This window comes from Ranitomeya variabilis, chromosome 3, assembly GCF_051348905.1.
Source record: "Ranitomeya variabilis isolate aRanVar5 chromosome 3, aRanVar5.hap1, whole genome shotgun sequence".
Lineage (NCBI taxonomy): Eukaryota > Metazoa > Chordata > Amphibia > Anura > Dendrobatidae > Ranitomeya > Ranitomeya variabilis.
Genome location: NC_135234.1, coordinates 164,299,912 through 164,326,352, shown reverse-complemented (window position 1 = coordinate 164,326,352; position 26,441 = coordinate 164,299,912). Strand labels below are relative to the sequence as shown.

At 42.1% G+C, this 26,441-nt stretch overlaps 1 protein-coding gene across 1 annotated transcript in view; it reads left to right on the top strand.

The window, feature by feature from the left end:
- The window catches only part of LOC143815527 (amine oxidase [flavin-containing] B-like), a 173,929-nt gene extending 165,648 nt beyond the window's left edge, over window positions 1-8,281 (top strand). The window contains exons 13-15 of the mRNA XM_077294813.1: window positions 422-533; window positions 4,864-4,926; window positions 8,120-8,281. Coding sequence (XP_077150928.1) covers window positions 422-533; window positions 4,864-4,926; window positions 8,120-8,272 — 328 coding nt within the window. The 3' untranslated portion in view covers window positions 8,273-8,281. The remainder of the gene's footprint in view (window positions 1-421; window positions 534-4,863; window positions 4,927-8,119) is intronic.
- Window positions 8,282-26,441: the final 18,160 nt, after the last annotated feature.

The window sequence follows — 26,441 nt, the reverse complement described above, 5'->3', positions numbered from 1 at the left end:
CTCAAAACCTAGTAACAGTCACAGATAAACCCAACAAATGCCTTCTCCTATAATAAACACTAACAACTTCCAGCCATGCAGCATAAGCTACTCTGACATTAAGTGCTAGCCAGGGCCCAGATTATATAGGAAATGTGAGTGGCTAACAGTGCACAGCTGAGAACCTAAACACTCCAGGAGCTCTCAACAGGGCAGATTAACCCCTGCACTGCCAAAACAATTTACATTGATTAATAAGAATGTGAAATGCTTCTAATCAGCGCAGGAGTAGGTGAAATCAGGCGCTGCAGTCTGGCTCCTCTCTGTCGCAGTAAACCTGTGACAATATCATTAGTGAAATATAAGGCTGCTGATAGAAATACCATTATAATATACATAGGTATATCCCAGAAATTGAATAACTTTCTCCTCTTTTTTTAAGGGTTCTACGACAACCTTTTGGTCGGCTCTTTTTTGCAGGCACAGAGACAGCCACAGAGTGGAGTGGATATCTCGAAGGAGCAATCCAAGCTGGAGAAAGAGCTGCTAGAGAGGTCTAATTTTATATTTTCTTTGGGGTCATTGATTATTGATAAGTGTTAAATGATCATTATAAGTGCAGTGAAGAGTACACTCTGCATACTGAGAACTTTTTTTAACCTTTCCAGACTAGCGCAGCTCCGATACTGAGATTGAGGTTACAAAAAAACTCAACTAGTGTAAGCACCACAATATAGCACTTGTGATGTACAGTATTTTGCAGACTATAAGACGCACAGGACCATAAAATGCACCCTCAATTTTAGGGAGCAAAAGAGGAAAAATTGGTAAATAAAATGGTGGTGCATCTTATAGTCCAATTTTATGATACTTTTATGGGGGGTGACTGTGGAGGAGCGGGGTCACGGGAGGCAGAGTCACTCCTGTGGGAGGCTGGTAACGGTGGCTACAGGATTGAGGGCAATGCTGCAGGTCCCTTTTCCCGAGATCTTAATCTGCTCAGGCACTGCCTCCGGTAGCCATTTTCCCAAAGCCTACTGCAGGAAAAGCAATGTAAAGGAGACTCTGCTAAAAGCCCAGGGCCCGTAGCCTTGCACAGCCGATACACACCGTGGGGTCCTCAGCATCATCCCACTACTGTCGCCGCTGGCCTCCTGCAGCAGCAACCCTCCTGTGACCCCTCTCCACCACAGCAAGGTAAGCTACATTCAGATTATAAGACATACCCCCATTTTCCTCCCAATTTTTGGGGGGAAACAAGTTTGTCTTATATTCTGAAAAATACGGTATGTCCCTTTTGCACAGTTTTATAGTTTTTAGATTTTACTGATAAGAAATAATCACATTTACAGTACAGATCAAAAGTTTGGACACACCTTCTCATTTAAAGATTTTTCTGTATTTTCATGACTATGAAAATTGTAAATTCACACTGAAGGCATCAAAACTATGAATTAACACATGTGGAAATATATACTTAACAAAAAAGTGTGAAACAACTGAAAATATGTATTATATTCAAGGTTCTTCAAAGTAGCCACCTTTTGCTTTGATGACTGCTTTGCACACTCTTGGCATTCTCTTGATGAGCTTCAAGAGGTAGTCACCGGAAATGGTTTTCACTTCACAGTTGTGCCCTTTCAGGTTTAATAAGTGGGATTTCTTGCCTTATAAATGGGGTTGGGACCATCAGTTGTGTTGTGCAGAAGACTGGTGGATACACAGCTGCTAGTTTTACTGAATAGACTGTTAGAATTTGTATTATGGCAAGAAAAAAGCAGCTAAGTAAAGAAAAACGAGTGACCATCATTACTTTAAGAAATGAAGGTCAGTCAGTCCGAAAAATTGGGCAAACTTTGTCCAAAAGTGCAATGGCAAAAACCATCAAGCGCTACAAAGAAACTGGCTCACATGAGGATCACCCCAGGAAAGGAAGACCAAGAGTCACCTCTGCTTCTGAGGATAAATTTATCCGAGTCACCAGCCTCAGAAATTGCAGGTTAGCAGCTCAGATTAGAGACCAGGTCAATGCCACACAGAGTTCTAGCAGCAGACACATCTCTACAACAACTGTTAAGTGGAGACTTTGTGCAGCAGGCCTTCATGGTAAAATAGCTGCTAGGAAACCGCTGCTAAGGACAGGCAACAAGCAGAAGAGACTTGTTTGGGCTAAAGAACACAAGGAATGGACATTAGACCAGTTCAAATCTGTGCTTTGGTCTGATGAGTCCAAATGTGAGATGTTTGGTTCCAACCACCGTGTCTTAGTGCGACGTAGAAAAGGTGAACGGATGGACTCTACATGCCTGGTTCCCGCCGTGAAGCATGGAGGAGGAGGTGTGATAGTGTGGGGGTGCTTTGCTGGTGACACTGTTGGGGATTTATTCAAAATTGAAGGCATACTGAACCAGCATGGCTACCACAGCATCTTGCAGCGGCATGCTATTCCCTCTGGTTTGCATTTAGTTGGACCATCACTTATTTTTCAACAGGACAATGACCCCAAACACTCCTCCAAGCTGTGTAAGGGCTATTTGACCATGAAAGAGAGTGATGGGGTGCGACTGATCCTCAGAAGCAGAGGTGACTCTTGGTCTTCCTTTCCTGGGGCGGTCCTCATGTGAGCCAGTTTCTTTGTAGCGCTTGATGGTTTTTGCAACTGCGCTTGGGGACAGTTTCAAAGTTTTCCCAATTTTTTAAGAATATAAGACATATTTTTTTATGTTTTACACTTTTTTGTTAAGTATATAATTCCACATGTGTTAATTCATAGTTTTGATGCTTTCAGTGTGAATGTACAATTTTCATAGTCATGAAAATACGGAAAAATCTTTAAATGAGAAAATGTGTCCAAACTTTTGCTCCGTACTGTATATATTTATGTATTTGCCTTTTGTTACACTTAGCCTAATTTTTTAGGGAAATGTGGGTTTATTAAAACCTAAAAGCATTATTGAGAATAGGTATAGATGCTTTATGATAAGGTTTAGTTCAAATTGTTCTATAATCCTAAAGATATTAAAGGGAATCTGTCAGCAGGTTTTTGCTTGATGTAGGCAAAGTGACCCTGAATCCAGTGATGTATTAGTTAGTTTACTGTGTGCAGCATTTTTTACTTTTGAGGTTTTTTTTTGAGTTTTTAGATTTAGAAATGCAGCATAGCTAAGAAATTTAACCCCACACATACCAGCCTTTCAGTGTACATGTTTAAAGACAGTGGGCTGCTTATCACAGAAGGTGGCAGAGTCAGACCTGAAAGTGTGTGCCAGCTAGTCACTGCAATAATAATCACCAGGTGATTAAATCTTAAGTCTTGGTAAACAACATCACACAGCTTGATATATGACACATTGTTGGATTCTGTGTTTTAACTTCTACCTTATGCTGTCCTCAGATTACATAGCAAAATCCTGCTGACAGTTTCCCTTTAATGGTTATTGTTATGGTTCTATGCTGACAAGAGATGAGCAAATCACTTCAGTGCTAATTGAATTTCAGTCAAATTTCATGATATTTGTAGATCCTGGTGAATTCAACTAATTGTGATTTGATTTGTGTGGATCACAAAAAAACCCACAATGTTTTCCGCCTTTTCACACATTGTGGAAGATTGAAACAGCCAGTGAAGGCTGAAATGACCTCAGGCATGATCGTGCTGGTGTCCCCATAATGCCTTGCAGCTGTCACATCACATGTTGTAGTGCAGCCAATCAGGAGGTACTATCCAGCCAGTTTACACGCCTAGGTAGGGAATGCAGCAGCAATTTTAGAGTGATATAAGATAGTGAGAGGATGTCAATGCTCAAAGCTGAGCAATAAAGTTGGGAATAGAAAGCTCTAGAAAATTGGACAAATTCTCCAGTTAGTAAGGTGTTGTATACCTGCAGCAATGAAGATAATTATAGTAGTATGTGAATAATACAAAAATGCAATTAGTAGGGAGAGAGAGAGATAGGTGAGGTACCAGCAGCAACAATTACAGAGAGTGGTGTACCTGGCATCTAACTTGCTGCATTCAAATAATAATGACAACATATGTTTTGTTAATTTTAACGTAATAGAAAGCAGCAGCAAGCAAGCACAATAGTTTTTACCAAATAAAAAATGAAACCTATGTCAGTCAAAGTGGATTTACTTACATATCACAAGCAACTTTACTGAATTTTTGCATTTCTTGTGCAATTCTGTGAAGAGGTGTGGGGTAATTGTTTTTTTAAAAACCACTAAAGAAATTCCCTAACAAATTGGGCATGTTGCAAACACTTTTTTTTCCACATCTGTTTTACTAGTCAAATTTTATATTTATACACGCTGCACTAATACATCCCCCCTGTTGAAAGTGCAGCTAGAAGAATCACCTGTTTCTTTGGTGAGGTATATTTGACTTTATTAAGGCTTTGTTTCTGGTAGAGAGCTTGAATGGGTTGGACACAGGAGATGTCAGAGTGTGGCACATGTCTTTTTAGGGCAATTAGAAGCTTTGTAGTATTGCAATTCACAGAAAATCTATTTGGTTCTAATCAAATTTTGGGCAAAAATTTGTCGAACCTGGTAAATTGAATTTGATCATTGCATTGCTGTATGCATTTTTTTAATAACCCTGTGATCAGGGATGGTATCTGAATTAGATGAACCTACTAATAAGAAGTAGTGTTTGGATATAATTAATTCAGTTATCAATAGCTATTTTTCGTATAAACCTTTTAAAGTTGACATACTGTAAATGTGATTTATCTGCATGTGTATTGTCTAATTAATTTGTTAACTCATAAAATGTTGATACATTTCTAAAATAATGACGTTATTCTTGCATAATTGTTATTACATTTTTATTACACAGTCTGGCTGTAAATCCTATAACTTTTCTTATTAATTCTGTTTTAGATTTTATTTGAGCTGGGAAAAATTTCTGAGAATGATATTTTGATGACAGAACCACAGTCATTGGTAAGAGCTGAATTATGTTTCAGAATATTAGGTCCCTTATCTTGGTTCAATACAAAACTGTGTACCTAGGGATCCAGCTAGAGTCGGTCTTGGTATACTATTTTATGTGCAAGAAATAGGCTTTGTGGAACAGTATTAAAGGATAATATTAAAAAATCCCTGTAATATCTAATTGTCAGAATTTCCCCTTTCAGCACCACCGGTGATCAGCTTTAGGGGCTGCATTGCTTTGGCAGGAGTCACACCGCTTGTAGTGTTTAAAAGGCTCAATACATCGCAGCACTGTACTTTTAGTAACAGTTGCATCTGGCATCATTTCTCATTTCACTTGAATAGGACAAATCTGTAGTGCATTTCAATACCAGGCACAACCTGTCGTAAATATATGGTGCTTTGACTGGTATTCAATAGAGAGACCATTCAACTTGTCACATCAAAATGACTCATGGCAAAAGCTGATTGTCTCCCCTTTCCCATTAATCTAATATTGATGGCCTAATGATAGTAAATTGAATTGCACACATAAATACAGCAGGAAAAGGCATACCAGATGCTACCTTCACTTGCAGAATAGCAAATGATGTTGAAAATGGTCTTAAGAATTAAAAGCCCATATATCGGTCATTCCACATTCTTTGTTAGTGAATTCCTGGGTTACTATATGTCAGATTATGGTCATGCATGTGTAAAATATTGCTTTATTATGAACATTAATCACTTTCCCTTCAGGTCTAGTGATCTAAACTTCTAGCGTCAGGGATGCCTATGACACTGTTAGCTCAGATCATTAAACTTGCTGTGACTCGCGGCCGCATTATAAATACATAGTGCATAAGTATCGCACTTGTTTGAAACGTCTTGTTGAGAGAGAGGATGCATTTCTCCAGCAGTGTTTGTTATATGCAGATTATTTATCCCCTGCATTGTTTGTCCAAATTTAAGCTTACACTTAATTAACTTTATGAAGAAAAACCTTTTGTTTGAGTTGTTATATTTTTCTTTCAAATCCAAAACTCCAAAATTAGCACAAATGTGACTAGCAGACTTCAAAAGAACAAAATGAAATAGATCTCAAATCTGATGATATTGTTGTGCACTGTACAACCTTGTTTCCCTAGTCTTCCCTCATTTTCCTTTATATTGAAGGGAATCTGTCACATTTGACCTATCTAAACTATTAATATGGGCATGCAGGTTATAGACTGCTGAGGAGAGTGATACCTGTATGCCTCATACCAGATGTGTTGTCAATACATTTTCTTATATCACGTTATGTAAATTACCTCTTCCAGGTTATGGGAAGGATGCTGCCTGGAAGATAACTCTTCCTCCATAGCTTATTTTAAATAAAAGGTGGATTTCCCAGTGTGAGACAAGTAACTATCACAGAACCGGAGAAATTAAATTTGTCTTCGTGCAAACACATTTTTTGCTTCTCTCTCAGCTCTACTGTATTGCAGCAATATTACAACACTGTCTGCCTGTGAGATGGAAGCTGAAGCTGAGAGGAACTTGCAGATGTGTCTGGTATAATCACACACAGCTCTGCAGGAGAGCAGAGAGCAACCATCACAGATCTCACTGCTAACCCCTACTTCATGTAAAACAAGCTCTGGAAGCAGAGTTCTCTTCCAGACAGCATCCTCCTCAAAGCCTGGAAAAGGTCATTTACATAAAGGGATAAAAGAACATTTATCAACAACACATCTGATATGAGGCATACAGGTATCACTCTCCTCAGCAGTCTATGGATTTCTCTTAAATAATACATCAGATCGCAGATATCAAGGTATCATTTTATTGAGCTTCCTATGACCTGCGTGCCCATATAGACGGCTTAGGAGGATTGATCCTACCGACCGATTCCCTTTAACACCCCTGTTCCCTAATCACTTTTGGCTTTGGTAAAACAAAACAGATTTATTGATACAAACTATATATAGGTGATATAACTAAAAATTGACAATTATAATACATTCACAAGCCTAGTAAATTCCCTTTATTGACCCACATCCCAAGTCCCAGGTGTTTTGTTTTATTTCCGATAAAAGACTTTATTCTGGCTGTCTTTATTTCCAATACAACTATTGAATTATTAATGGATAGGTATCTTATATCCGCTTCTCCATTACTAATCCATGGATTTAACGTCACCTGACAATACAAAGGTGACATCAACCCCACAAATATGAAACCCACTTGCCACCATTACAGGGCAAATGGGAAGAGTCGGGCAAAGCGCCAGAATTGGCGCATCTAACAGCTGTGTCTTTTCTGGGCAGCAGTGGGCTGCTATTTTTAGGCTGGAGGGCCAATATCCATAGCTGCTTACCTGCCTGAGTATACCAGCCCCCAGCTGTCTGCTTTAGCTTGTCTGGTTGTCAAAAATGGGGGGGAACCCACAATGTTTTTTAAAATTATTTATTTAATTAAAAAATACAGTTCAGAGACCCCTCTATTCTTGATATCCAGCCTTACTGAAGCTGACAGCTGAGGGTTACAGCTCTCAGCTGTGAGTTTTGCCTGGCGGGTTATCAAAAATACGAGGGAAGCCATGCCAAATTTTTCTATTATTTATTTACAGCACAGGCGCCGGCTGACGAAAACTCCCAGCAGCGGCACCTGCTCTCGCTGTTTATAGCGGCAGCAGGCGTCATCTGATGGGAGCAGTAACCCCTTCAGCTGACATCAGTGACCGGAGGTATACCTCCGATCCCAGCCGCATGCTCATTCTGTCTTTTGACAGTGGGGGAACCATGGCTGTCTGACCGGTGGGGATGATTTGACCACCTATCAGAAGCAGTGTTTGCCACTGTATCATGCACATGATAGTGTGGCAAACACTGGATGTTCGTGCCCGGACCCAAACTTTTTGCAACTCTTCAGCCGAACCCGCCGGACCCAAACATCCAGGTGTCTGCCCATCTCTGGTCAGGAGCTGGAGTATGCGCTGACCATGTTCCTGCACGTTCTCAGCACAGGAACATTTCTTTTACCACATCCAGTTGTGGAACCTATTTTTATTCCAAGATTTAGTGATTAAAATGTACTTTGTTCATGGGACAATGCCTTTAAGCATGACTAATTTAACCACTCCCTTTACAGAAATGGAGTTACACTTTAATAAATATTTTGGAATGTTGAGAATTGATTTGTGTTTAACTTGTTCTTTTTTCTTCTCACTTTTTTGTAGGATATTCCAGCAATTCCAGTTACAACTACATTTTTGGAAAGAAACTTACCTTCTGTTGGCAGTTTACTGACTCTTTTTGGATTTTCAACAGTTATAACAACAGTCGTTTTAGGTTTAATCTTTTACAAAAAAGGACTTCCTATTCGGAATTAAAAGTTGCTTTATTCCAAAGATTTAGTTCTAGTCTACAATTCTAGTCTGTGAAATATCATATTGTATCTCATTTCATAAATGAACAGTTAATTTGTGTTTTAATAATCCCGATATAGTTTAAAAATAATTTTCAAGTCAATGATTGAAAATGTCATTAACTTAGTGTTGGATTATTTTGTAGCTCACTTTTTTAGTGTTGATTTTTGTTTAGAACATATTCTTTTTGATATTTCCTAAAAATTTTGTAAAGCAACAAATTTTGACAAAACTGCTGAATACCAATTCTACATGTATTTTCTTTTTTGTGAGGTTTGTATAAGACACAATTGATTGACACTATTCAACGTAAGGCTAAGAGTCATTGCCCAAGTCAATGTTTAATGAAATCTAAATGTCACAAGCTATGTTTCAACTATTTTTTAAAAGTCAACCAAATTTGATTTATTTTAAGTCGATGTTTCCTATTAATTGAGTAATGAAAATAGCCCATAGAGATAATATCACCTGAGAGATATGTTATAGTATAAATTCCTTAAAGGTCAAGGCCCCATTAGATAGTAACCCGTACTAGCAGGTTATAAAACATAACTTTTAGTTCATTATGTTAAAAAATACAAACTAATTTTGGGTATGAATAAAATAGTTGGATTTGCTCTAAAATAATGGAGATAATATTAGGATTGATGGAGTAACAATTGGTAGTTAGAGGTAGATGCAATAGGTTTAAAACTAAACACCAGACACGTGCCCCCGCATCATACTTCACCAAATACATAGTATCCTCAGGGGATGGCTCAATGCCGAATTAGTTTACATCTTTTAGAATAATGCATTAGAAGTTAAGTTTTAGTATCTGCTAGTGAGGGTTACTCTTTAGTGAGGCCTAGTCCATTTAGGAATTTACACATGGTTGCTACTACTTTTTTTTTTTACAAGGAAACATTGATGATGCCCCATGGTTGCGACAATCCCAGGTCTGTATTGCTGCTTTCATTTGACTATACTTAGCCTGGAAGAGCTAGTCAAAAAGTATACAATTACCTCAGAACATTTATAATAAGATATCTTTTTACATGTATCCACAATACTACATGTATAATGAACTATATTTTGTAGATATAAGTTTCATTTATCCATTTTACATGTGCTTCCTTTACCAGTATAATAAGTTTAAGATACTCTTTAGGAATTACTCTCTAAAAAAAACCCTTAAAGAACAGTTATATTATTAAATTACTTAAATTTGGTCACTAGACGTATTATTGTGTACATTGTGTGTTACATACACACTATCCAAATGTAGCACAGAATATATTAGCATTTGATGTTATTTACTTAAATAGTGGTAATTGGCTTAAAACTGAGAACACAGAGGTTAAGCTCCAAGATTAAATTTCCCATGAGATACTGTCAGGGCCGCCATTTGGGGCAGTAGCTCAGGGCTCCCAAAGGGGCTCCTAGCGACAACCTATACAGCTGCAAGCTTTGTCGGCTTGTCAGTCTAAGGCGTCATCCCTTTTCAAGCTGAAAACTATGCTAACAATGTATTATGTCCTGTATTACCTGTCTATATAAGGAACATGCAATGTGTGTGTGTGTAGCATGGAGTGTGTGTGTTTAGCATACAGTGTGTGTAACATGCAGCGTGGAGTGTATGTTAGGCATCCATATATAGGGATGGGCGAACCCGAACTGTAAAGTTCCTGAACACAGGTTTCCATGGGCTCCAGATCAGATCCAGGTCCTGTACAAGAAAGAATAATATAATAATAAACATTATAAATATTGTACTTACCTGTCCAGCGACGCTTCCTCCCGTCCCGCTGTCTCCCGGCCACATCTGTTGTGAATTTGGATTCTGGGCTCCCCCGGTGGCTACTGGTGGAATTGAACTGGTGTCTTCATCTTCTCTGTTCACCTGTTCCCATCAAGATGTGGGAGTCGCTATATAACCTTGCTGCTCTGTTAGTTGCTTGCCGGTCAACAATGTTATCAGAAGCCTCTCTGTGCTTGTTCCTGCTCCTAGACAACTACTAGATAAGTTGGACTCTTGTCCATGTTTGTTTTTGCATTTTTGTTCCAGTTCACAGCTGTAGTTTCGTTACTGTGTCTGGAAAGCTCTTGTGAACAGGAATTGCCACTCTGGTGTTATGAGTTAATACCAGAGTTTTAAAGTAATTTCTGGATGGTGTTTTTGATAGGGTTTTCAGCTGACCATGAAAGTGTCCTTTCTGTCTTCTGCTATGTAGTAAGTGGACCTCAAATTTGCTAAACCTATTTTCATACTACGTTTGTTATTTCATCTCAACTCACCGCCAATACATGTGGGGGGCCTCTGTCTCCTTTCGGGGTATTTCTCTAGAGGTGAGCTAGGACTAATATTTTCCTCTGCTAGCTTTATTTAGTCCTCCGGCTGGTGCTGGGCATCTAGAATCAACGTAGGCATGCTACCCGGCCACTGCTAGTTGTGCGTTAGGTTTAGTTCATGGTCAGCTCAGTTCCCATCTTCCAAGAGCTAGTTCCTATATATGCTTATGCTATGTTCTCTTGCCATTGAGATCATGACAGTTTGACCGGCCCTCAAAGGGTTAATTGTTTGGGCTGAAGCAGGAGAAAAAGAAGTGTTGAAGGGAAATTTTTTTTTTTTTCCCCTCAGAGTTTTGCTGCCTAGCCCTTAATTGCTGTCTAGCTGCTTCTTACCTCCTCTTAACCCTTGAATGGCTCTGTGTCCACCTGTTTGTAATGGATCTTCAGAGTGTAACTGCAGGTTTGAATAATCTCGCCACGAAGGTACAAAATTTGCAAGATTTTGTTTGTCATGCACCTGTATCTGAGCCGAGAATTCCTTTGCCGGAATTTTTCTCGGGGAATAGATCCGGGTTTCAGAATTTTCGAAATAATTGCAAATTATTTTTGTCCCTGAAATCTCGCTCTGCCGGAGACCCTGCACAGCAGGTCAGGATTGTGATTTCCTTGCTCCGGGGCGACCCTCAAGACTGGGCTTTTTCATTGACACCAGGGGATCCTGCGTTGCTCAATGTGGATGCGTTTTTTCTGGCCTTGGGGTTGCTTTATGACGAACCTCATTTGGAGCTTCAGGCAGAAAAAACTTTGATGTCCCTATCTCAGGGGCAAGATGAAGCGGAAATTTACTGCCAAAGATTCCGTAAATGGTCTGTGCTTACTCAGTGGAATGAGTGCGCCCTGGCGGCGACTTTCAGAGAGGGTCTCTCTGATGCCATTAAGGATGTTATGGTGGGGTTCCCTGTGCCTGCGGGTCTGAATGAGTCCATGACAATGGCTATTCAGATCGATAGGCGTTTGCGGGAGCGCAAACCAGTGCACCATCTGGCGGTGTCCACTGAGAAGTCGCCAGAGAGTATGCAGTGTGATAGAATTCTGTCCCGAAGCGAGCGGCAGAATTTTAGACGGAAAAATGGGTTGTGTTTCTATTGTGGTGATTCTACTCATGTTATATCAGCATGCTCTAAGCGCACTAAAAAGCTTGGTTCGTTACCTCCGCACCGAGAGTGCGATTGTGCCATAGATTTAATCCCGGGTAGTAAATACCCAAAGGGTCGTTTATTTAATCTGTCTGTGCCTGAACATGCTGCTATGCGAGAATATATAAAGGAGTCCTTGGAAAAGGGACATATTCGTCCATCGTCATCTCCCTTAGGAGCCGGTTTTTTCTTTGTGTCAAAAAAAGACGGCTCTTTGAGACCATGTATTGATTATCGGCTTTTGAATAAAATCACTGTTAAATATCAATATCCATTGCCGTTGCTGACTGATTTGTTTGCTCGCATAAAGGGGGCCAAGTGGTTCTCTAAGATTGACCTTCGTGGGGCGTATAATTTGGTGCGGATCAGGCAGGGGGATGAGTGGAAAACCGCATTTAATACGCCCGAGGGCCACTTTGAGTATTTAGTGATGCCTTTTGGTCTTTCTAATGCTCCGTCAGTTTTCCAGTCCTTTATGCATGATATTTTTCGCGATTATTTGGATAAATTTATGATTGTGTATCTGGATGATATTCTGATTTTTTCGGATGACTGGGACTCTCATGTCCAGCAAGTCAGGAGGGTTTTTCAGGTTTTGCGGTCTAATTCTTTGTGTGTGAAGGGTTCTAAGTGTGTTTTTGGGGTACAGAGGATTTCCTTTTTGGGATATATTTTTTCCCCCTCTTCCATTGAAATGGATCCTGTCAAGGTTCAAGCTATTTGTGATTGGACGCGGCCCTCTTCTCTTAAGAGTCTTCAGAAATTTTTGGGCTTTGCTAACTTTTATCGTCGATTTATTGCTGGTTTTTCGGATATTGCTAAGCCATTGACCGATTTGACTAAGAAGGGTGCTGATGTTGCTGATTGGTCCCCTGATGCTGTGGAGGCCTTTCGGGAGCTTAAGCGCCGTTTTTCCTCTGCCCCTGTGTTGCGTCAGCCTGATGTTGCTCTACCTTTTCAGGTTGAGGTCGACGCTTCTGAGATCGGAGCTGGGGCAGTGTTGTCGCAGAAAAGTTCTGACTGCTCCGTGATGAGGCCTTGTGCCTTCTTTTCCCGTAAATTTTCGCCCGCTGAGCGGAATTATGATGTTGGGAATCGGGAGCTTTTGGCCATGAAGTGGGCTTTTGAGGAGTGGCGCCATTGGCTTGAGGGGGCCAGACATCAGGTGGTGGTATTGACTGACCACAAAAATTTGATTTATCTTGAGACCGCCAGGCGCCTGAATCCTAGACAGGCGCGCTGGTCATTATTTTTCTCTCGGTTTAATTTTGTGGTGTCATACCTACCGGGTTCTAAGAATGTTAAGGCGGATGCCCTTTCTAGGAGTTTTGAGCCTGACTCGCCTGGTAACTCTGAGCCCACAGGTATCCTTAAGGATGGAGTGGTATTGTCAGCCGTTTCTCCAGACCTGCGGCGGGCCTTGCAGGAGTTTCAGGCGGAGAGACCTGATCGTTGCCCACCTGATAAACTGTTTGTTCCTGATGATTGGACCAGTAGAGTCATCTCTGAGGTTCATTCTTCTGCATTGGCAGGTCATCCTGGCATTTTTGGTACCAGGGATTTGGTGGCAAGGTCCTTCTGGTGGCCTTCCCTGTCACGAGATGTGCGAGGCTTTGTGCAGTCTTGTGACGTTTGTGCTCGGGCCAAGCCTTGTTGTTCTCGGGCTAGTGGATTATTGTTGCCCTTGCCTATTCCTAAGAGGCCTTGGACGCACATCTCGATGGATTTTATTTCAGATCTGCCTGTTTCTCAGAAGATGTCTGTCATCTGGGTGGTGTGTGACCGTTTTTCTAAGATGGTCCATTTGGTTCCTCTGCCCAAGTTACCTTCTTCTTCCGAGTTGGTTCCTCTGTTTTTTCAAAATGTTGTTCGTTTGCATGGTATTCCTGAGAATATCGTTTCTGACAGAGGGACCCAATTCGTGTCTAGATTTTGGCGGGCATTCTGTGCTAGGATGGGCATAGATTTATCTTTTTCGTCCGCTTTCCATCCTCAGACGAATGGCCAGACCGAGCGGATTAATCAGACCCTGGAGACATATCTGAGGTGTTTTGTGTCTGCTGACCAGGATGATTGGGTTGCTTTTTTGCCATTGGCGGAGTTCGCTCTCAATAATCGGGCCAGCTCTGCCACTTTGGTGTCCCCGTTTTTCTGTAATTCGGGGTTTCATCCTCGATTTTTCTCTGGTCAGGTGGAATCTTCGGATTGTCCTGGAGTGGATGCTGTGGTGGAGAGATTGCATCGGATCTGGGGGCAGGTGGTGGACAATTTGAGGTTGTCCCAGGAGAAGACTCAGCTTTTTGCCAACCGCCACCGTCGTGTTGGTCCTCGGCTTTGTGTTGGGGACTTGGTGTGGTTGTCTTCTCGTTTTGTCCCTATGAGGGTTTCTTCTCCTAAGTTTAAGCCTCGGTTCATCGGCCCGTACAAGATATTGGAGATTCTTAACCCTGTGTCCTTCCGTTTGGACCTCCCTGCATCCTTTTCTATTCATAACGTTTTTCATCGGTCATTATTGCGCAGGTATGAGGTACCGGTTGTGCCTTCCGTTGAGCCTCCTGCTCCGGTGTTGGTTGAGGGTGAGTTGGAGTACGTTGTGGAGAAAATCTTAGACTCTCGTGTTTCCAGACGGAGACTCCAGTATCTGGTCAAGTGGAAGGGATACGGCCAGGAGGATAATTCTTGGGTGAATGCATCTGATGTTCATGCCTCCGATCTGGTTCGTGCCTTTCATAGGGCCCATCCTGATCGCCCTGGTGGTTCTGGTGAGGGTTCGGTGCCCCCTCCTTGAGGGGGGGGGGTACTGTTGTGAATTTGGATTCTGGGCTCCCCCGGTGGCTACTGGTGGAATTGAACTGGTGTCTTCATCTTCTCTGTTCACCTGTTCCCATCAAGATGTGGGAGTCGCTATATAACCTTGCTGCTCTGTTAGTTGCTTGCCGGTCAACAATGTTATCAGAAGCCTCTCTGTGCTTGTTCCTGCTCCTAGACAACTACTAGATAAGTTGGACTCTTGTCCATGTTTGTTTTTGCATTTTTGTTCCAGTTCACAGCTGTAGTTTCGTTACTGTGTCTGGAAAGCTCTTGTGAACAGGAATTGCCACTCTGGTGTTATGAGTTAATACCAGAGTTTTAAAGTAATTTCTGGATGGTGTTTTTGATAGGGTTTTCAGCTGACCATGAAAGTGTCCTTTCTGTCTTCTGCTATGTAGTAAGTGGACCTCAAATTTGCTAAACCTATTTTCATACTACGTTTGTTATTTCATCTCAACTCACCGCCAATACATGTGGGGGGCCTCTGTCTCCTTTCGGGGTATTTCTCTAGAGGTGAGCTAGGACTAATATTTTCCTCTGCTAGCTTTATTTAGTCCTCCGGCTGGTGCTGGGCATCTAGAATCAACGTAGGCATGCTACCCGGCCACTGCTAGTTGTGCGTTAGGTTTAGTTCATGGTCAGCTCAGTTCCCATCTTCCAAGAGCTAGTTCCTATATATGCTTATGCTATGTTCTCTTGCCATTGAGATCATGACACACATCTGCTTCCGGGACTCATTACCTTCTCATTACAGGAGGACGCATCGCTGGACAGGTAAGTATAATATTTATAATGTTTGTTAATAATTTTATTCTTTCTTTTACAGCCCCCTCCCCGCCCCATCCCATATCTGTAAAGTCCAAGTTCGGGGTTCGGACGCAAGTTCGCTTCATCTCCGGCCCCGAACTCGAACTTTACAAAAAAAACTCAGGCAAACCATATCATCGGGGGGTTCGCCCATCACTATCCATATATAAAAACACTGGCAGCACAGATGAGCATTCTTAAATGTAAACAATCACCTAACATACAAGTAAAAGGTTAATTCATCGGGTGATTGGATCGTATATGCAGGAACAAAAATCATTGTTCTCAGCCGCACATTTCTGTGTAAATAAGAGATGTGGCTCTGATGACATGAAACTGTACCGTATATAAAACCATGTATTAATAATCATTCTGTCCCTATAGTTTTTCATTAGCCTGCGTAAGAGCCCGATAGAAAAGCGCCAAACAACTTGAATATAACCAGTTGGTGATCATTTAATGGACTGAAAACTACTTCCTTAAATGCAAACTGTTTCCATATTATGGTGCAATATGTTAGTACTTGGGGGCCCCACTTTTAATTTTGCCCAGGGCATCATATTATCTAAAATAGGTCCTGGCTTTGCAGAAAGACTTTTGGCAATGGTGGTCACAGACTGCTTCTTTAATTCAAAATGAAGTCACTAAAGGCATCATGATAACACTCAGAACCCGACTTGAAATCACCACAGGGTTCTATGATGATGAAAATTTGGTAGAACTATGTAGAGTTCAAGTTTTTTGCTGTGTTATGAAAGTGAAAACAACTGAAATGTATTTTTAATTAATGACACATTGGTGTAGGAATTAATAACTTCTTCCTTCCATCGTCTGGGTACTGGGTATGTTGATAAAATTTTATTGGCCATACTCTCAATGATTTTAAGACAATGTCTATTGTAAAACTGAAGTTGTATATTACATTTTTGAATTTGTGAACACTTTTATTTGACTTTACAATATTAAAATTGTGTGGTATAAGAAAGAAAAAAAAACAAATACTAACCTTTTAAATCCCTGCTACTCTTCCACACTGTTATCTGTGAACTTTGACAGTCTTCTAGCCCTCTTTTATGATATCACATAACTTTTGCAACCAATTAGCTTGGAATGATCAATTCTAACTTTAACATTCTGTACACCAGTCTCCCTTTTTGTTAGTGGGGGCCCGGTAAGTGAGTATCTTGAGTTTTTTCAATTTATACACCACACAATTTAAATATAAAATTTAATAGTGGACAACCTCATTAAATGCCAGGATACTTGCCCATTTTATGACCTTGGTAGCTCATAAACCTTCTTTTCATTGATGATGTCACCATGTTTGATTTCTAAATCTACTCTTGATAAATAAGTGTTAAAACAAAATTTGTTACTGCATAGTTCTTTTGTAATCCACTTGTCCTTTATAATTTGCATGTAGCATTTAAAAAAAGATAAGATGAGTGAAAAGAAAATGATCAATGTTCGTATCTATAATTAGAAATATCATTTCAGTAGTGGATATCTATACATATATTTAGACATATGTAATTGTGACTAATACAATTTGTTGAAAGTCAGACATACTGATGGTCAAAATTAGTATTAATTTACTTATAATTACAATGTCAAATTATTGACTACTACTGTGCTTTCAAATTAAAGAATACAATGTAATAAAGATTTAGAACTTGTGTCGTGTACTGGTGAATCTATTCATGTTTTGGGTATTGGTTAATCATTATACATTGTGTCCATTGTGTAAGTTAGTAAATCTATCAATGTTTGATAAAGTATTACCATGTTAAAATAATGTGTTGGCTAGAGAGAGTTTTGGTGAGGATAAAGTAAGCTGTCAGTATTTATCTCTACTCCCACCTCCAAATTTCATAATAGGTGATTTTTACTCTATGGACTGGCACCAGGTAACATTACGTATGTTCCTAAAATGCTATGTCAAATTGACAGTGGTTAGAGAAGAAATTGGGGCCCATACACTATACAGATAATGTACTAATTCCTGCACTATTAGCCCAAATGATACATATGATTGATGGGCTATTGTAAAGCTTTCTGTAGCCAGAGTCATAAAAGGTGGAGGAGCGCTTAGCTGGAAAATACAGGGACCTCATAACTTCTTTAATACTTGCTGTTAGTCAAACTGACAACATTTTCGGAACTTTCATCATATTATACTGAATTGTATTAAGGGAAAGGTAGCAACACTGTCCGACGTACCGATGGACAGTGTGTTAAAGTAGCACAACGTGGGCAGCGGATGCAGTTTTACAATGCATCCGCTGTGTTCTGTCTTCATACACGTTGATACGGTGTGTGATCCAACATACAGCATAAACCACTTCTGTCTTCCAAAATAAGCAGACTGTTCTCTGTAGTCTAACTTGTTTATTGGTAACAGGTATTGAAATGCGGTAAAACTATAAGAATACAAATGATTTGGGTAAGTATTGGGCAAGTAACAGCACAACTGATACTTATAACTAGCAGGGAAAGCATACAGGATGATGCAACTTCTACATGCAACTACATACAGTAACTGACAGATAATAGATTTCCCGGGTACTAGTTGCTATACAGTAATCACATTCTATAGAACACTATATTGCAGGAACAGGGATAGCAATCTTACCGGATAAACTAACCAGGGTGGCAAGTAAGTGAAGTAGTTCCAACACAGCAAATTAACACGAGTGTACAGGAAAATACACAGAGAGAAAAATGGGAAATTCCCCTATCCCATGATGCTTTGGTGCAACCCAGAATGCAACACTCTAATGATTACTAAGAAAAACACAGGTAATAAATTTATCCACCACTGGGTGGTGCGATAACACAGCAAAACCTAAAACTATGATAATAGTTAACCTTTTAATGCTTGAAATGAACCCCTGTCCTGTTAGAAGGACAGAACACTCCCCGCTTGGCATCAACCGATGCCACACACAGCTCTTTTGGCGAAAACGATAAGACAAGTTCCGCAACTGGTCTGAGGAATTAAACGGACGAGGGCACGAACAAGCGAGTTCCAAGTTGAGAACCTATTGAAATGGTGGGATTTGAGGTGATTGTCTTTAGTCACCGTACGTAGAACGGATACCTGAGGGCAGATTTCCTCATCTGCCTCTGGATCTACCAGTTCAAAGATGATTGACTCGTCCATGTATGGCGTCAAACGGTATAAGAATGTAGGGCCAGTAAACCAGGTCGTGTCCTTAAGGTGACTTGCTTCAACGGATCTGGTTGCGTGGTCCGCAGGATTGTGGTTTGTGGACACATAGTGCTACTGTTTAGGTTCAGTGGGTCTCCTGATCCTTAGCACCCGATTCCTGACATAGACATAGAAGCGATGAGTTTCATTGCAAATGTACCCCAGCACTACCTTGCTGTCAGTGTAGAACTCGACTTCTTTGATTTCCAGGTCCATTTCTGTCGAGATAAGCTCAGCTAACTCTACTGCTAGCACGGCCGCACAGAGTTCCAGTCTGGGTACTGTGTGTTCATGGAGTGGGGCCAGTTTTGTCCGGCTCATAACAAGCCTTACGTGGCATTGTTCATTGATGTCAGTTGTTTTCAAATACGCCACTGCTGCAATTGCTTTGGTTGAGGCATCGCAGAAGATACAAAGCCTTTGCATCTTGATTTCTGTTGATGGCACAGAAGCATATGGTCGTGCCACGTAGAGACTTGACAAGGCTTCTAAAGAGTTCTTCCATCTTACCCACAAGTCTCTTTTTTCGCTGGGAAGCGGATCATCCCAATCGGACGTCTCTCGGGTGAAGTCTCTCAACATCATTTTACCTTGGATAGTCACAGGGGTTACAAATCCCAGAGGATCGTACAAGCTGTTCACAATGGACAGGACGCCTCTACGCGTGAAGGGTTTCTCTTCTTCGCTGATCTGGAAGGTGAATGCATCCTTTTTCAAATCCCAGAGTAAACCCAGGCTCCGCTGCATGGGAAGGGAGTCCGTGCTTAAATCCAAGTCTTTTAAATCGGTTGAGTAATCTTGAGAGGGAAAGGCTGCCATTAGTTTCTGGCTGTTGGAAGCAATTTTGTGCAACCTCAAATTGGATGAAGCGAGCATTTCTTGCGCCCTTTTCAGGAGACTGACTGCCGACTCCTCTGTGGGTGTGGATTTCAGGCAGTCATCTACGTAGAAATCCTTTTGCACAAAAGATCTTACATCCGATCCATACTTCGCTTCACCCTCTCTGGCTGAATGTCTAAGGCCATAGATAGCGACAGCAGGGGAAGGGCTGTTCCCGAAGATGTGTACCTTCATACGATATTCCACGATGTCCTTGTAGGGGTCATTATCACGGTACCAGAAGAACCTCAAGTAGTTTCTGTGTTCTTCTTTAACAAGGAAGCAGTGAAACATCTGTTGTATGTCGGCCATAAATGCTACTGCATCTTTGTAGAAACGAAGAAGTACTCCCAGAAGTCTGTTGTTGAGGTCTGGACAAGACAGGAAGACGTCGTTTAAAGAAACACCTTCGTATCTTGCACTTGAGTCAAATACCACTCTTATCTGACCTGGTTTCTTCGGATGATACACGCCGAAAATAGGTAAGTACCAACGTTCCTCGGAATCTTGAAGTACAGGTGCAATTTCTGCGTGGCCACTCTGGAATATTCTCTCCATGAAGGTAAAGAAGTGTTGTTTTGTTTCTGGTGCCTTCTGCAGTTTGCGCGTAAGGGAGACAAATCGACTGTAGACAAGTTCTCTGTTGTTGGGTAAGCGTTGCCTCTGTGGTTTGAATGGTAAAGGTGCGACCCAACTCTTTGATTCGTCTCTGACTATCTCTCGCTCCATGATGTCCAAGAACAGTCTGTCCTCTATGGACGTTGCTACCTGGTTGTCTTCTCTTGTCCTGTGGAAAACTGTGCACCCTATATGATCTTGCTCACCATCGCATGCATGGTCTTCACAGGAAGGATCAGCTAACGGACAAGGTGGAGGGGTGTGGTGTGGCAATTCTTTAATCAGGAAACTGCTCTCGCATGGCTGGAAGAGAGACGGGCGTCCATTCTCGAGGGTATTGGTGAGCATGCTGTTGACTGATGTCGGCCTGTGTGCTCCACCCAAACAGACATCTCCCACAATGACCCATCCTAGGTCAAGTCTCTGAGCGTATGGGGTGTTTTGTGGGCCGTTGATCTGTCCTCTAGCCTTGTGGACCCGTAGTATGTCTCTTCCGAGAAGTAAGACGATAGGAGCTCCTTGGTCAAGCTCTGGTATCAGGTGAGCTATACATCTCAAGTGGGTGTGATAAGCTGCTACCTCTGGTGTAGGTATCTCAGACCTGTTGTCGGGAATCTGGTTGCACTCCAGTATTGATGGCAAGGATAAGCAGGTTTGACCGTCTATAGACTCTACTTTGAATCCAGTTGCTCTCCTCCCCGCCGTCTCGACAGTACCTGCACATGTCTTCAAGGAGTACGGAGAGCCGGGACCAGCAATGTTGAAGGTATCGAAGAGAAAGGACTTAGCTAGAGACCTGTTGCTCTGATCGTCCAAGATTGCATATACCTTGATTGCCTTATCCCGTTGGCTCGCTGGGAATACTCTGACAAGACAGATCTTTGAGCAGGATCTTCCTGCTACGAGTTCCTTGCAGATCTCTGTGCACTGAGAGGTGACCACTGGGGTGTCCATGTCAGTGTCCATCTGTTTTTCGGCAGGCTCTTCTACTCGCGACGATACCCCTGAGGGTGGTCCAGGATGTAAGGCCGTGTTGTGCTCCACACTACTACATTCTGTGCATTTCACACTGGTTTCACAGTTGGCAAAGTGTGAGGTTGTCGCGCAGCATCTGAAGCATATCTTGTTTTCCTTTAGGAAACTCTTACGATCTTCTAGAGACTTCTCCCTGAAGGCTCTACATTTTAGCAGAGGATGAGGTTTCTTGTGTAGGGGGCAGTGTTTGCTGAGATCCTGCGGTTTGTCCTCTTCTGGAGAAGACTTACTTGCCCTGTAAGGAAAACCTGTGGAGGCAACATTAGTTTTGTGGACTGCCACTGGTGTTTTACTGGGTTTTACACCAGAGGCAGTGGTACATGACATAGTGAAATCGAAACTAGGGTCATTTCTAACTTTAGCCTGCTGAGCAACAAAGTCTACAAACACCCTGAAAGGAGGAAATGGTACCTTATTAGCCTGTTTGTAACGGGACCCGTGACTGACCCACTTTTCTTGTAAGTTGTAAGGGAGCTTTTGGACAATCGGGTTGACACCTCTGGCAGTGTCCAGGAATGCCAACCCTGGTAGATCACCTTCTGCCTGAGCAGCATGTACCTCCATTAACAAGTCGCTCAGTTCCCTGAGCTTTTGATAACCCTTATTTGCTATCTTGGGGAAATCATCAATTCTTTTATACAAAGCATTTTCTATAGCTTCTATTGACCCATAACATTCTTCGAGTCTCTCCCACACCATACGAAGTCCTGTGTGTGGGTACTTTATGTTAATGCTCCTGATTCTTTTGGCGTGTTCAGCTGACTCGCTCCCAAGCCACTTAACCAGTAGATCTAACTCTTCACTACTGGAAAGATGCAAGTCTCTGATGGCATTCTGAAAAGAGGCTCGCCATGCTCTGTAGCTTTCAGCTCGATCAGTGAACTTTACAAGTCCCTTGGTCACCAGCTCCTGGTGGGTAAAGAACCTTGCAAAGTTCATAGTGGCTGAGTCAGTGCTGACGTGAGCTGGTGTGCTGTTGTTATGCGGTGTTTGTGGTGCATCCTCATACCTGGTAGGAGCTTCTGGCTTAGGAAAGTCTGTGTAAACCCGTTCAGTGGCAAAGGGTGTCCCTGTCAGTCTGGGCGGAGGCCGTACCTTCTGTTCCGTAAGACGGTAGTGGTGATCAATGTCGTTTCGCAGTATACTTTCCTGCTTCCAGTACGGTGTTTGGAGGAAGGATCTCTGGTAATCTGAATAGGCTGGTTGGTGTAACGGATCAGAGTCGTCTTCTATTTTGGGATGTTGGCGGACATATTCTGAGACGCGTTGAGCAGGGTCCTGATGATCAAGGTTTGGTCCGCGTATGTCGCTGCCTCGCTCGGATTCAGGAAACTCCACGGCTTCTAAAAACTCAGCTTTGGCTATTGCGGCTGCTGCTTCTTTTTCAGCGGAAAGCCTTTCTAAGGTCGCTTGCAGGCGAGCTCTTTCTGCTTCTTGCTCTGCTTGCAGGCGGGCTCTTTCTGCTTCTTGGCGGGCTCTTTCTGCTTCTTGCTCTGCTTGCAGGCGGGCGCTTTCTACTTCTTGGTCTGCTTGTCTTAGCTTTAACTGCATCTCTTGTGCAGCGAAGGAGGATCTTACTTTTGCCGCCTCAGCTTCTGCTCGGGCGAGGGTGACATACCTTTTCGAGGAAGACTTGCTAGAGCGGCTTGTTTGGGACCTCGTCCTGAGTGAAGATGCTCGACTTGCAGACATTTTGTGTCCGTTTGCAGGCTGTAGGACGTCTCAGAGCGGGTAGGAATGACTTCAGCGTGGACTGAGACGTGTCGTGCTTAGTGGGCTGCACTCTCGGTACTTGTGACTGTATGGCGGCCGCTGCGGTATCTGCAGGCAGTGCGGTATGGTACAAGCGGCTCCGTAAGAGTTATTTGCTATCGCTGGCGTCTAGCCTCCTTTACTGTCATCGCCGGCGTCTAGCTTCCGTTTTACTGTTCTGTCTTCATACACGTTGATACAGTGTGTGATCCAACATACAGCATAAACCACTTCTGTCTTCCAAAATAAGCAGACTGTTCTCTGTAGTCTAACTTGTTTATTGGTAACAGGTATTGAAATGCGGTAAAACTATAAGAATACAAATGATTTGGGTAAGTATTGGGCAAGTAACAGCACAACCGATACTTATAACTAGCAGGGAAAGCATACAGGATGATGCAACTTCTACATGCAACTACATACAGTAACTGACAGATAATAGATTTCCCGGGTACTAGTTACTATACAGTAATCACATTCTATAGAACACTATATTGCAGGAACAGGGATAGCAATCTTACCGGATAAACTAACCAGGGTGGCAAGTAAGTGAAGTAGTTCCAACACAGCAGATTAACACGAGTGTACAGGAAAATACACAGAGAGAAAAATGGGGAATTCCCCTATCCCATGATGCTTTGGTGCAACCCAGAATGCAACACTCTAATGATTACTAAGAAAAACACAGGTAATAAATTTATCCACCACTGGGTGGAGCTATAACACAGCAAAACCTAAAACTATGATAATAGTTAACCTTTTAATGCTTGAAACGAACCCCTGTCCTGTTAGAAGGACAGAACACGCTGCCCATTGTGAGTTCCGGGGAGGAGGGGGCGGAGTTTCAGCCGAGCATGCGCGGTCGAAATGTCAGACTTGACGCACAAAAAAAGTTACATGGAACGTTTTTTTGTGCCGACGGTCCGCCAAAACACGACGCGCGTGCGACGGATCCGACGTGCGGCCATACGTCACAATGCGCCACTAATGTAAGTCTATGGGGAAAAAACGCATCCTGCGGACAACTTTGCAGTATGCGTTTTTTCTCCTAAACGACGCATTGCGACGTAGGCAAAATGACGCTAGTGTGAATGTAGCCTAAGCATTTCAAAGTCCAAATGACTTCTTCATCAGAAAATTACCACATACATCATGTGGTATTTTCCATTTATTTTCCATTACCACATCATTTGGTAATTTCCTGATGAAGAAGTCATTTGGACTTTGAAACGTGTAGATTAATCCACTATTTTCCATTTTTTAACACGTCTGGACATGCATTTTTTCAGCAGCACGGATTATATCCACAGAACTTAATTTAACTTTTCTCCTTGGCTCACCGAGGTATGTGTACTTATGATACAGCACTTCTTTCAGTTGAGATACAGGATTTGGGAGCTAAGTTTCTTTAAACTACAGTCCATCCTGATATCAGACTAAGATGGGCTACCATTGTAAGTATGCGATGGGACCATTTAATTATGTTCTTGGAGAACTCCTTAACTTTACTGCTTTAACATACAGGGATATAAGGAGCACCAAAATGAGGATCCACTATATGTGTATCTATGCCACAAAAAATAACTTGGTGACTTTTTAAAAAAGTTTATGGCCCCAAATCATTCAGAGTGACATTTTGCATGTCAGTCTTGATAAAGGTTGTGTTGGGGGTAAGATAGGCCAAATTCTTTAGGAGGATGGCAACTCTTAATGAATTTAGTGGATCTTTTAGCTTCCATTAGTTACCACAAAAAATGTACACCAGTCAGGAGCTAGATTACATTTCTGTTGTAATTTATGGCAACAAATTATTAAGAATTTGTCAGCTATGCTTGACTATGTCCCTCCGAGATAAGCATTGATAACTAGTGTTGAGCATTCCGATACCGCAAGTATCGGGTATCGGCCGATACTTGCGGGTATCGGAATTCCGATACCGAGATCCGATACTTTTGTGGTATCGGGTATCGGTATCGAAACAACATTAATGTGTAAAATAAAGAATTAAAATAAAAAATATTGCTATACTCACCTCTCCGACGCAGCCTGGACCTCACCAAGGGAACCGGCAGCGTTGTTTGCTTAAAATGCGCGCTTTTACTTCCTTCCGTGACGTCACGGCTTGTGATTGGTCGCGTGCCGCCCATGTGGCCGCGACGCGACCAATCACAGCAAGCCGTGATGTAATTTTCAGGTCCTCAATGCCTAATTCTAGGCATTCATGATTTTAAAATTACGTTCCGGCTTGTGATTGGTCGCGTCGCGGTCACATGGGCGACGCGACCAATCACAAGCCGTGACGTCACGGGAGGCAGGAGACGCGCGCATTTTTAAAATTACGTCACGGCTTGTGATTGGTTGCGTGCCACCCATGTGACCGCGACGCGACCAATCACAGCAAGCCGTGATGTAATTTCAGGTCCTGATGCCTATTTCTGCATTCAGGACCTGAAATTACGTCACGGCTTGCTGTGATTGGTCGCGTCGCGGCCACATGGGCGGCACGCAACCAATCACAAGCCGTGACGTAATTTTAAAAATGCCCGCGTCTCCTGCCTCCCGTGACGTCACGGCTTGTGATTGGTCGCGTCGCCCATGTGACCGCAACGCGACCAATCACAAGCCGGAACGTAATCTTAAAATCATGAATGCCTAGAATTAGGCATTGAGGACCTGAAAATTACGTCACGGCTTGCTGTGATTGGTCGCGTCGCGGCCACATGGGCGGCACGCGACCAATCACAAGCCGTGACGTCACTGAAGGAAGTAAAAGCGCGCATTTTAAGCAAAGAACGCTGTCGGTTCCCTCGGTGAGGTCCAGGCTGCGTCGGAGAGGTGAGTATAGCAATATTTTTTATTTTAATTCTTTATTTTACACATTGATATGGATCCCAGGGCCTGAAGGAGAGTTTCCTCTCCTTCAGACCCTGGGAACCATCAGGGATACCGTCCGATACTTGAGTCCCATTGACTTGTATTGGTATCGGGTATCGGTATCGGATTAGATCCGATACTTTGCCGGTATCGGACGATACTTTCCCGGTATCGGCCGATACTTTCCGATACCGATACTTTCAAGTATCGGACGGTATCGCTCAACACTATTGATAACTTGTCAAAAAGTGAGTAGAGCTATCTGTGCCTGGCATAAAAATGCCCCAAATCCCAAGTTTTTTGCAGAACACACAAAATAGTTTTACCTCTGGAAAAATTATTTGATGAATGATGTGGTAAATTTCTAAGATGACTCATATCTCCAACCTGTGATGACATCTCTGATCCAGATCTAGGGCTCACCCTTCAGCTATATTTGTGACTTCATATGTAGTTGAAAATATGGAGGAAGAGAAAAATCTGGGATGCGTTACTTTCCTCAAGAACACATCCGATTTCTAGATCTGTTTCTTGAAAACAGTAAGTTTATGATTATATTAGTGGTAATATAGTTATTCTGGTATTGGTAGAAAAGTACCTACCATAAGTGTTAAACCTGTTCATGCTACATATACAATAAAAGAGACTCTCTCACATACAAAATTCCCCCTAAGCAACA